The following is a 13,891-nucleotide window of genomic DNA, read 5'->3' as shown; positions in this document are numbered from 1 at the left end:
TGGTGTAAAGTTATCTGCCGTTATCTCTTCAGCCAGCGCTGGAGCTCAAGAGTTATTCATATCTAGGTTACACACAGCAGTTTTACCTTCTCCATATTATCTTGATTGTTAGATGTTATCTCGAACAAATCCTATTAGGTAGTTAATCCTGATTAATTAGTCAGACAATCTCCAGTAACTGTGTCATCATGGTTTGGAATGCAGAGGTTAGATACTGCTGCCTCCCATTTGAAGTGTTTGAGTCTGAGAGCATTAAACAGGAATGATGCATGAGGCGCATGACATCTAACTGTATTTATCTGTGTTGTGCTCGTGCATTACAACTGATTCAGTCGATGATAACCGTGGCAGAGTGAATATAAGCAGTAAACAGAATATCTACCTCACCATCTGTCTTTTGTATGTAGTAACTAAATACTAACCCAAAACATCTGTGTATTTCTGCACAATTTGCATTCATCTGCTGTTAAAACAAATAATATTTGAATCAGAAATCTGTAGCTTGTTAATTTTGGTAGTGTGTGTATATATATATATATATATATATATATATTAACAATTAGATTATGTGGTTTTTATAATCAATTAACACTGCTTTTGTCATTTTTTACAAGATGGGCAAAATTTGTCACCAAAAAGTCATTCGATTTAACCAAAATTTTGGTTTTACCGAATGACACTTTTGGTTATACCGAATGACGATATTTTCAAACAATGCTAACAGGCTGATTTCTATCTAGCTTGCTAGCTATCTAGCAAAAGCACAGTCAAACATTTTATATTTAGTACAAGTTTTTAAAATATTACAACATTTTCCATGTTTTATAGCGGTTGTACCGAATGACCTGATGTTTCAGGACATGCATAGAAGCAAGTGAAAACATAAATTTTTCAAATAGTTAAAAGAGAGTTAGTTACTTTGCTTCATGACCATGTGGTCCTTTGCAGGTGTCTGAATGATGTCACATCCTGTCACATGATATTGCCCGCATGACTTGCTCCAAAATGTTCCCTTTATAATGGTTACTCCGAATGACATCAATGAAATTCATTTTTCCGGACATTCTTTCTCATAACAAAGCAATGACTTCTACATATAATTTTAATACCATTTTGCACTATGTTGATATATGATGTTATAAAATCATGCCGGAATAAAAAATATATACATTTATTACATTTTAAGATATTTTAATCACAAATGAAATGGCTGTATTGGCCTTTGGAAGGTTAAACCAAATGACCTTTTGACACTTCAAAATATTTAAAATACTTTTATATGTAGCAAAATATAACTAAAACCTTTTGGATTCAATAAAAGAGATCTAGTTGTACTACCTTACATACTTTGGATTTCATATCTTTGTTTTTTATTATTATTATTAAAGGCCTTTGGACAAAAAAATGACATTGACCCATATGGGTCAATATATATATAATGTACACACACACGTCATGGCATTTATTAAAGTATCATGATATTACCATGTAATACCATCACTTTACCATGTTACCGCCACTTGTTAGTAAAATAACCTAAAGATGTGTTTAAAACTGTTTAAAAAACATGTAAAACATGTAACCCAAAACTGTAATAAAGTCCAGTTTTGTTAAATGTGCAGCACATTTACCTGTTAAGCCTCTTCCAGTCAGCTTTTAAATGGAATATTCTTGAATATTGAAGCAAAATTTATTCAATACAACTTCATTGGCTTCGTCTTTTTGCGGAAATATAATAATATTGAACATGTCACTAGAAGTTCCCGGTATGTTTAGCACATTTATCTCGGTCGGTTTGTTTTTCAGCTTGACTATCGAATTTCTTGAGCAGCTAAATGTATTCAGTACGTTTCAGTCTGCAACTTTATTCTTCATTGGCTTCATTTTCCAGCTGTTTGATCTTAAATCTCTGTGGCCGCGTGTGCTCGCCTGGGCTGTCAGGCTCCGTCCTCGTCTCACCACAAAAAAGGTGATATTGTTAGACTATGAATGGAAGCGAGGCGAGGCCGTTCCACAGGGTTCAAACAGTCCTTTTGAAGTGCCAGCCTTATTACAAAATGTGCCGTTTACCCTTGCGCACACACACACACACACGCACACACTGAAAATTGGTGCTTTTAAAAGCTTAATAGAGCCGCCACTCAGTGAGTCTTAACCTGCGGACATCTGCCAGCAAAGAAGTCAATATCAGTACACAAATAAAGCCATAAAAATATACTGTATGCATGCACGTTTGCAGAGAAAATGTATATTATACACATGCAAAATAGACATATTCACTGTGAGTAAATTCAGCCTGAATGGATCCGTAAAATATGATCTAAACTTACCTTTCAGGTAATATACATTTAAATATATTGATAGTAACATGTTATGTTTCCCTATGCAGTTCCATTATTTACCTGTAGGGGTTTGCATGGGAAATCCTGATGCTGCATTCAAGTATTTTAAAGTGCCTCTATTATGCTTTTTTGAATATTACCTTTCATGCAGTGTGTAAAGCACTGCCCTCAAACACTGAGGCTGGAAGAGTTTGGTTTGTGTTGTTCATGTCAAGCAGACGCTGTTTTCTGTGCTGCGAATTCACTTCTAAAGGATGAGGACTAGTGCTGGAATTGATACAGTAAAACCGATGCCATCGTTACTGTTCGTATCAAGCACTGAGGAAGATACAGAGCTGAAATTCAGATATAGTAATGGGCGTTTAGTTTCTGACACAAGCTATCAGCAGTCAATCAATCACAACAGACTGGGCCGTCTGACCAATCAGAGCAGAGGAGACTCGTTGAAAGGAGGGGTTTAGAGAAACTGAATCTTTGAATGACATGCTGCAATGGTATTATGAGAAAATTAAAGTGTTTTTTGACCTGGGATGCATGTAAGCCTGTTGTAGGAGACTCCAAAACAACATTAGGAACATTTAAAATAGCATAATAGCAGTGACAATGAGTTCAGAAATCATAATTACGATGTGATTTTGGTCAGACTTAAAAAGATGTGTTGTGCAAATTATTATTAATTTCTCTTTTTTTTACTTTCTAGTTAAAATAAAGCAATAAGATGCATCTAAAGTCATCTTATGTAACGCATATGTGTTTTATCATTGCAACAGAGAATGATGGGGAATGTAGTTCACATAATCCCAATGCATCATGAATCATCTAAATGAGAAAAATAACAAGCTTTATTGCTATTCTTTGTCGATGCACAAAATGCATATAAACTAAATTGTACTATCAGCGGTCTCAATTAAAACTTGATAAACTGCAAGTAGCTTTTGCTGTAGAGATTTTCTTGAATAGGACTCAAAGAAAATCCCAGAGGTAATTATGCCTTTTGGTGTTCATGTGTGCTCATCTCATAAATATAATATATTGTAATATAAAACAGTTCAAGGAAGCATAAAACCCCGCAGAAATTTGTTATAAACAATGGAAAGTGTTGTAATTTGACATGATCTGTTTGGATGATAAATCTGTGAAAAAGTATCGTCAGTGTTTCTCTGCTTTGTTCCTCAGAGCGGATCTCACGCTTCTTCTCGTTTGTCTTTTTCACACTTTTTCCATCACTCTTTGAGGTGTACTTCTGCTTTCTCTTTTTTTCACTCAGTATATTTTCTGCTTTTTTACTCTGTGAGAGCGTCAGAGCTGTCAGCAATTACCAGAAAAGACAGTGTTGATGTTTGTAGAGGGGAAAATTGAAGAGAGTCAGAGATAGACTTGTGTCATCGGCTGAGAAGAGCAATCGCTGTTACCCGCGACAGGCTGAAGCAGAGGTCAGTCCTCAGGGCGGTGTGTGTGTGTGTGTGTGTGCGCGCGTCTTTAATTTGTGGAGCCGAACACCTGCAGTGTTTCCACTCCTGTCTCGACCCGACAAGATGATTCAACAGCCCACTTCAATCAGACCTGATGAGCCAACAGCGAACCCTTCGGAATCGCTTCCTCCATTCCAAAACCACACTTCCCTTCTCGTTTCCTCTCGTTTCATCTCATTAGGGTTGTTTGCTAAGACAAGCGTCACTATTACTGTTGCTCATCGTTAGAGTACTAACACTAACACTAAGTAATAAACTTCAGTGTGCTTGTCCTGCAGTGTTTGTGCTAAAACAATTTTATCTTTATATTCTATATTCTTTTGACAATTTTCAATATATACACTCTACTATTCAAAAGTCTGAGGTCAGTAAGATTTTTGTTCTTTTTTTAAAGCAAGAATGCATTAAATTGATCAAAAGTTACATTAAAGACATTCATAATGTTACAAAATTGAAGCAGCACAACTGTTTTCAACATTGATGATAATCATAAATGTTTCTTGAGCAGCAAATCAGCATATCAGAATGATTTCTGAAGGATCATGTGACACTGAAGAAAATTCAGCTTTGATCACAGGAATAAATTACAGTTTACTATATATTCACATAGAAAACAAATGTTTTAAATTGTAATAATATTTCACAATATTACTGTTTTTACTTTGAAACGGCTAAAAATTGTTTTTTTTATCAGATGAATCACTACATTGATTAATGTACAAAGTAAAATAAAAATAAAAAAGTTAACTTTTTTTCTACAGTTTTTCACTAGATAATCTAGAGGAAGAATATTTTATTATTTTTATTATATTATATACACATTTATTTTTTAATTATTATTACATTTATACACCATTATAGCAATACTAAACTTTTTTTTTTTCTTTATTTATTTTTTTTTTCCACATAATTCCATAAGGTGGCTTTTTGGATTATAATGTGAATTAATCTTTGAATCATAGCGAGTCATGAATCAATTCATTGACATTGATTGATTTGGAATCATTTGAAGTGATTCACAGCAATGAACTTACCAATGTATTTGTTACTATCAAGTTATCAAAATATAAGTTAAATCAAAGACTTTATTAAAACATCTTCACAATGTTGCTTAATTTTATACGCCCTAAAAAATAATGTGTTGGCTCAACAACAAAAAAATTAACGCAGCAGTTTGCATCAATTTTTTTGAGTTATGACTACTTTGAGTGAATTTATGTTCAACAAGCCACACTGAGTTAGAGGAACTTAATTGTAACATAAACACAAATTTTTAAGTTGATTACTCAAAAAGATTAAGTCGCTCCAACTACCAGAGTTGTAGCCCTGGAACAATTAATCTTATCTATTTCAGTTCAAGTCAACAGCTATCATAGCACATGCTAACATAACTTATTTAACATGTATATTTAAGGAACAAGTAAGATATTACTTGTCACTGGCATCACAGCCATTGCTTATAAAGTCAATGTAGTGTTTACCTTCATGTTTCTACTCCTCAGCACAAACTTCAACATTACAGAAGCTCTTTTAAATGTCAAACATAACAGCATTAAACACTAACAGATCTTTTCTTTCACTAAAAATCACATAAAACAATATTTAATTTCAACATTTATTCTCCTTATCCAGTCCTATGCTGGTAACTAGAAATCCACTGCCTAATTTCCGAAGTTATCAAGACAATTTCATTAAATTACTACAACCTAATTTTTTTTTTTTTTTAAAAGCCAAGTAATGCAGAAATTTGAGTTTATATTACAAGACAATATTAAGTTGATGTAATGATCAACATTATTATGTCAACAGAACTCAACAAAATAATGCTTGCAACTTAAAAGGTTTAGTTGAAGCAATAAATTATATTTTTAACTTGCAACCATGCATTTATTTAAGTTGTGGCATCAGGTCCCCTGAATTACTTTTTAGAGTGTAAATCGCTGCAAATAAATGATGGTTTTTCGATGTATGACTCAGCCAGAATAGCCTGGAGACCTGCAGGTGGGCTGTTTTGTCTTAGACCAGTAATAACCACTCAAAACACTACATCTACCATCAAGGCGGTGAGTTTTGCACACACATAAACCACTCACATTCCCAGAAAGTGCAGTTTCTGACGTCCTCCTCAAGCTCCCACTCTAATGTTTTGGCCCTGTAAGAGGTTTAGACCACCTCTGCGACATGAATCATTATCTGTGAGTTGAAGTGTGCAGCCGTTTGTCACAAAACATCTCTAAAACACTTCTCAACAGAGATGAAACATGGATCTATCTGCACAGGTCAACGTCCTTCAGATGCACGCGGTTCTCCTCGGCCGGTCACCGCAGCGGCACGTCTTATTAACACTCACAGACGCTGTTACTCTGAACGGCGGCGCACAAACCCCAGAGATGTTTGGACAGATTTGTGCTTTAGTGCTCCTCTAGAACCAGAGATTCTCTCTGGTGCTTTACCAAATGAGAGGAAAGATCAAACTGGTCTGGGATCAGCAGTCAAGGGCAACAGATGGCGGGTCTGCTGTGCGCCGTGTGCGCTGTCGCTATTCAGATCCCCTGCTAGGCGAAGAGTCTTGTCAGAGAACGATATAAAACCGCATGATAGAGACGCAAGAACTGGTCCTGCTATGGTGAGGTCGTTCCTGCTGCAAGCTTTTGTTGATGTTGGCTGGAGGTCACGCCACACTTGTGCGGATGGCCTTTTCTAGCATATTTTACAGCATGTTGTGCTTTGAAGTCATTAAGTGATCATATTTATGAGTGCAGTTGAATGCCACCACATTATTATTATTATTATTATTATTATTATTTATAATAATTTTAAATAATATATAATATTAATAATATTTTTGTTTGAACATAATCCGATTTAAATTAATAATATAATTTATATATTATAAGTAATATGAGACATAGTTATACAATTTTAAAAAAAATATATAATTTTATGTTTTAGGCTACATGCACAAAGCATTTGGATTATTAATTTTATTTATGATTTAACAATATTGTTAATCCAAATGCTTTGTGCATGTAGCCCAAAATATAAAAATGTAATTTTAAATATAATTGTATAACTGTGACTCATTCATAATATTTATATTATATTCTATAATATATAAATTATATTAATTTAGTTCAAATTAAATTCATACAAAAAAAACTTTATTAAAATTATTTATTTTATTTGATTTAAAAATATTGTTAAATTTTTTTCATTTTTGAAAAAAAATATTTTATTTTTATAATTTATATATTATAGACTATAATAATGTAAATATTATGAATGAGTCACAGTTATACAATCATATTTAAAATTATATTTTTATATTTTAGGCTACATGCACAAGGCATTTGGATTCCTCCACATAATTAACATAATTAATTGCATGTCTTACAGTTGAGCACCCCACAATTTTAAGTTTAAAATATTTCTTATCTTTATTTAATAATGTTTTTAAAAATAAATAATACAAATATTAAATTAAAATATCTTATTACGTTTTTGTATGAATTTAATTTAAAGTAAATTAATATAATTTATATATTATAAAATATATTAATATAAATATTATTAAAAATAATTCTACAATTATATTTAAAATTATATTTATTATTTTTGGCTACATGCACAAGGCATTTGGATTTCTTTACATGCATTTTGCGGTATTAACGTTAACAAGTAATTTATTAATTGACCATTAAGTTGAATGATAATTCATATCTCTAGGTATTGAACATAAAATATTCAAATAGTAAATGTTGACTGTACAGTTTAGTTTGAATGCTGGCAATATTTTAGCGGTGAAGTTGACAAGAAAATACGACTCGTTTAGCTTGTGCAACCAAACTACATTTTTAATTACACACCAAATGCACATGCATTTAAAGGGATAGTGCGCCCTAAAATAAAAAAAATCTGTCATCATTTACTTGCACTCATGTCGTTCCAAACTCGCTTTCTTCTGTGCTACAAAAAATAAGTATTTTGAAAAATGGTTTGGAACGGCAAGTTCTTTCCCATCATTTTTTGTCAGGCTTCTGTAGCTGGTGGAGCCATCAACACTGAGGTACACGATAGTCTGGATGCATCATAAGCTGCTTTGTGCCTAAAAAATGCTGCCAAATGCGTAAATGTTATCTATAGTGTCTTGGACCTGGAAATTGGCAAAAAAAGCTGTGTACTATGAAATTGCATGAAGCCAACCAATCAGATGGTTATTTTTGAGAAAGCTTGTGCTATTTTTTTGCAATGTCTGAGGCTCAGACTGCTTTGAGTTTTTGCCAGTCGTTGCTATTTATAGGCCCCTGGGAAACATTGTCCACGTAACCAACACTGATGAATCCTTGACAATGTGTCACAATATGCGAGCCAATGAAAAGACAAGATTTCACTGTATGCGGTGGGTCTTAATTCTGTCAGACAGGGTCAGGCACTGAATTCTGGTATTAGTTTGGTTTATCTGTGTTTTTTATTTTTTTTGATGTAGAAACCCAATCCCAAGTGTCAGTTCTTCTTCATGAAAAGCCAGCAAACGTGACCAATGCAGATAAACGAGAGTGTTATTTTCTGGATTTAATCAGCTGTTTCCAGACTCCACAGAGGTTTCACTTAGTGTGGTGTGTGAGAAAGTAAGATTAAATCTGACAACGAGTCTCTTCCTGTCACACACAAGTTCATATAACACATGTTAGGATGCTCCCGTTCATCATAGCGAGTCAAACGGCATTACAGTGTATGCATGATTGGAAAGGACGGAATGTGATAACGGTGGATTCGGATCCGTGACCGGGCGTAACGTTCCGGAACAAATGTGCTTCTCTTCAGGGGAAAAGTTCTCCATGCTTCATACTGCTGAAGTGAATGACATCACCTCCGCTAATGACAACACTCTTCTGTAATTACTCGCTAGATGTGCGACTGAGTAGGTACGTGTCCAATGTGAAGTGTTCGACAGCTGTGAAGCTGGAACATGGTGTTACATCCACTCAGAATTAACATTCATCTTCATTTTTCTGATGCCGTGTGTGTTGTATTAGTTAGTGTTGAAGTGATTAGGTGGAGTAACGCTGATGCAGTGATAGTGTCTGTCTATCTGTCTGCCGTTCTGTCTCAGTGACTTTATATCTCATAATTCTGACTTTATATCTCGCAATTCTGACTTTATATCGCAATTTCGAGTTTATAACTCGCAGTTCTGACTTTATAACTCACAATCCTGACTTTATAACTCGCAATTCTGACTTTATATCACACAATCCTGACTTAATGTCTCGCAATTCTGACTTTATATTTCACAATTTTGTTTATAACTCGCAATTCTGACTAAATATAAACTTTATAACTCGCAATTCTGACTTTATCTTGCAATTCTGACTTTATATCACACAATCCTGAATTAATGTCTCGCAATTCTGACTTTATATTTCACAATTTTGTTTATAACTCGCAATTCTGACTTTATATTTCACAATTTTGTTTATAACTCGCAATTCTGACTTTATATCACACAATCCTGACTTAATGTCTCGCAATTCTGACTTTATATTTCACAATTTTGTTTATAACTCGCAATTCTGACTTTATATTTCACAATTTTGTTTATAACTCGCAATTCTGACTTTATATCACACAATCCTGACTTAATGTCTCGCAATTCTGACTTTATATTTCACAATTTTGTTTATAACTCGCAATTCTGACTTTATATCACACAATCCTGACTTAATGTCTCGCAATTCTGACTTTATATTTCACAATTTTGTTTATAACTCGCAATTCTGACTAAATATAAACTTTATAACTCGCAATTCTGACTTTATCTTGCAATTCTGACTTTATATCACACAATCCTGAATTAATGTCTCGCAATTCTGACTTTATATTTCACAATTTTGTTTATAACTCGCAATTCTGACTTTATATTTCACAATTTTGTTTATAACTCGCAAAACTGACTTTATATCACACAATCCTGACTTAATGTCTCGCAATTCTGACTTTATATTTCACAATTTTGTTTATAACTCGCAATTCTGACTAAATATAAACTTTATAACTCGCAATTCTGACTTTATCTTGCAATTCTGACTTTATATCACACAATCCTGAATTAATGTCTCGCAATTCTGACTTTATATTTCACAATTTTGTTTATAACTCGCAATTCTGACTTTATATTTCACAATTTTGTTTATAACTCGCAATTCTGACTTTATATCACACAATCCTGACTTAATGTCTCGCAATTCTGACTTTATATTTCACAATTTTGTTTATAACTCGCAATTCTGACTTTATATTTCACAATTTTGTTTATAACTCGCAATTCTGACTTTATATCACACAATCCTGACTTAATGTCTCGCAATTCTGACTTTATATTTCACAATTTTGTTTATAACTCGCAATTCTGACTTTATATCACACAATCCTGACTTAATGTCTCGCAATTCTGACTTTATATTTCACAATTTTGTTTATAACTCGCAATTCTGACTAAATATAAACTTTATAACTCGCAATTCTGACTTTATCTTGCAATTCTGACTTTATATCACACAATCCTGAATTAATGTCTCGCAATTCTGACTTTATATTTCACAATTTTGTTTATAACTCGCAATTCTGACTTTATATTTCACAATTTTGTTTATAACTCGCAAAACTGACTTTATATCACACAATCCTGACTTAATGTCTCGCAATTCTGACTTTATATTTCACAATTTTGTTTATAACTCGCAATTCTGACTTTATATCACACAATCCTGACTTAATGTCTCGCAATTCTGACTTTATATTTCACAATTTTGTTTATAACTCGCAATTCTGACTTTATATCACACAATCCTGAATTAATGTCTCGCAATTCTGACTTTATATTTCACAATTTTGTTTATAACTCGCAATTCTGACTTTATATCGCACAATCCTGACTTTATAACTCGCAATTCTGACTTTATATCGCACAATCCTGACTTTATAACTCGCAATTCTGACTTTATCTAGCAATTCTGACTTTATATCACACAATCCTGACTTTATATCGCAACTTCGCAATTCTGACTTTATAACTCGCAATTGCGAGTTTAGATCTTGCAATTCTGAAAAAATTGTCAGAATTGTGAGATATAAACTCACAATTGCAAGAAAAAGAGCCAGAATTGTGAGATAAAAAGTCTCCGTTACCTTTTTTATTTTTTTATTTAGTGGCGGAAACAAGCTTCCATAGAAATTCCTCATGTAAAACAAGTTTGTCTGAATAGGGCTATAGACTTTCATTGTATATACAAAACTCTGCATCCATTTTTGTAAAATCTGTATTGTACTCTAGTTTTTTCTATTTTAATCTATTCTGTATTTAATAATTTAAAGTTTAACCAAAATAAATTTAGTTTAATAGTGAAAGCATATTGTGACCATAAAAGTGGTCCATATGACACTGTTTAATTTTGTACATTTGAATATTATAATATGAATTGTCGCATTTGGTTACAAGACACATTAACATCAATGGCATTTTATGTATATTTACTTCTTTTTGTCATTTTATGGTAATCATTTGTGATGGTCAACTCCTAGGTACATTTTGTACAGGAAAAAATATATATTCCCTCAGGCCCACGGCCTCACAGACTGTCATTGTAATGTAGGCACAAGTCTGTGGTACAGTGTGATTTAACTCAATGCAGCGTGACAGACTGACAGCCATACTGAAATACTCCAGAGGCCGAAGCTTCAATCAAGCAATGACAGCGGGCAGCCGCTGCATCGCAGTCAGAGCGGATGAGATCAGGGAGGTGATCAGCTGTCAGCTCGTATACTGGGAATGACCGTTGTAGAAATCAGATTGGAATTGGATGACTAACCTGTAATCAGGAGCACAAAGGTTAGAGAAACTGCATTTATGAAATATCACTGGTGACTTAATGTCAGATAAAAGGCTTAAATGGAAAATCTGATGTTTCAGTTTTGCATTTTATGGTGAGAAAAAACTGTGCAGAACAAATTAATGTTGCTGTGTGCTTTAATGATATCGCCCTGACATTCATGCATATGACATTAGAAAATGCAAACCTGATCCTAATGCAAGTAATGTTACCTGTTGGCACTGGATGGATGGATGGATGGATGGATGGATGAAAAGTACATAGAATAGAATAGATAATGAAAAGTACATAGAATAGATTAGGATGGCATTTCTTGTAACTCAAACTTTAGATATTATAATTGCGATTCCTAGGAAATGCATGAACTTTATACTTTGAATGCTATGAAAGTCACTTTGGATAAAAGCATCTGCCAAATGCATAAATTTGAATTCAAGTTGTTTATAATCTCTGCATTATGCATTTGTTTTTGATATGCATGGATGACTTAAAATGTGCAATAAACATGTTTTACCTTTGTGCAACTCAAATGTAAAGTGCTGGAATTGTTACAGCAGCTTTTTGCCCGTGAAGCCCTCTGGAGTTGTGTGGCGTCTGCTGTCATGCTGATGATTTATTTGTGTTTTTTGCTAACAGGAGATGGGAACCCCAAGGAGAGCAGTCCATTCATCAACAGCACCGACCCAGAGAAGAACCAGCAGTATGACGGCAAGAACATGGCCCTGTTTGAGGTACACATGAGCGCATGCACGCATGTTAAATGATAAACCTGCAATGGTGGCAGATTTAAACTCTCATTAGAGCTAGACAGTGAGGCACAGGCACGCAAACTATAGTGATTAACGGAATAAAAGAGTCTGACAGTAATTAATAAGGATAATTAGCGTTTGAAGGGCAGGAAGTCCCCAGGACATTGAACTCTGCAGGTGGATGATAACAGCATGTAAGAGCATTCAGTCCAGAAAACACATGCTATACTGCACCTAAAACTATTTTAATCTGCATTGTGTGGCCTCATATTAATTAATTGACTATTTAAATGATCTCCAGAAAGGTGATTCAAATGTTGACCTAAATTATAATGTGCATTCATATGCATTTTAACCTAAAATCTTGATGTTGGGAGAAAATGTTAATGTTCTTCTAAAGAAAGATCTTTAAAAAGTCTCAAATGAGATTTTTTATTTTACTTTTATGCCTCTATTGTTTCTCCTAAAAGGAAATGAGATGAAATTAATAGTAGGAAATTAAATTAATTTACTCTCCCCCACGTTATCCAAGATGTTTGTCTTTCTTTCTTCATTATGGTTTTTGAGGAAAACATTCCAGGATTTTTCTCCATATAGTGGACTTCACTGGGATTCAACGGGTTGAAGGTCCAAATGTCAGTTTCAGTGCAGCTTCATAGAGCTCTACACGATCCCAGACGAGGAATAAGGGTCTTATCTAGAGAAACGATCGGTTTTATAAAAAAATAAATTACAATGTATATACTTTTTAACCACAAATGCTCGTCTTGCACTGCTCTGCGATGCGCCACGCATTACGTAATCACGTTGGAAAGGTCACGTGTGACGTAGGTGGAAGACTAAGTCAAACGGCCTTTACAAAAAAAGGTAAAACAATGATGTCTGACAATGGAGGAGAAAATGAGATGAAGTTTTTGGCCCTACTGCGGTACTTTCGTCTACGTCACACGTGACCTTTCCAACGTGATTACGTAATGCGAGGCGCATCACAGAGCAGTGCAAGACGAGTATTTGTGGTTAAAAAGTATATACATTTTCATTTTTTTAAGAAAATGGCCAATAGTTTCGCTAGATAAGACCCTTATTCCTCATCTGGGATCGTGTAGAGCCCTTTGAAGCTGCACTGAAACTGACATTTGGACCTTCAACCCGTTGAACCCCAGTGAAGTCCACTATATGGAGAAAAATCCTGGAATGTTTTCCTCAAAAACATAGTTGTGTCCAAAAAAAAAAAAAGTGCTGTAGACACTTTCTACTTTGTCACTAAATCATTATGGCAGCTTCTCAAGTTTCTCATCAAATTCACCATTTCTCATCAAATTCTTCCTAAATTAAATGATCTGAGCTGCTCTCCACATTCATTTTATAGCTCTGTAATCTTACTGTATGACAACTACTGACTTAGTTGTTTCTGTTTTTATTTTTCCTCAATTTTAGGT

At 34.0% G+C, this 13,891-nt stretch overlaps 1 protein-coding gene across 4 annotated transcripts in view; it reads left to right on the top strand.

The window, feature by feature from the left end:
* slc12a5a (solute carrier family 12 member 5a) overlaps positions 1 to 13,891 on the top strand; it is a 165,517-nt gene that overhangs the window by 98,563 nt on the left and 53,063 nt on the right. For all 4 annotated transcript variants that reach the window (XM_051897684.1, XM_051897686.1, XM_051897685.1 and 1 more), the window contains one exon: positions 12,340 to 12,434. In XM_051897684.1, coding sequence (XP_051753644.1) covers positions 12,340 to 12,434 — 95 coding nt within the window. The remainder of the gene's footprint in view (positions 1 to 12,339; positions 12,435 to 13,891) is intronic.

Source organism: Ctenopharyngodon idella, chromosome 6 (genome assembly GCF_019924925.1).
Source record: "Ctenopharyngodon idella isolate HZGC_01 chromosome 6, HZGC01, whole genome shotgun sequence".
NCBI lineage: Eukaryota > Metazoa > Chordata > Actinopteri > Cypriniformes > Xenocyprididae > Ctenopharyngodon > Ctenopharyngodon idella.
The sequence above is the reverse complement of the archived record's forward strand: the minus strand, read 5'-3'. Positions and strand labels throughout refer to the sequence as shown.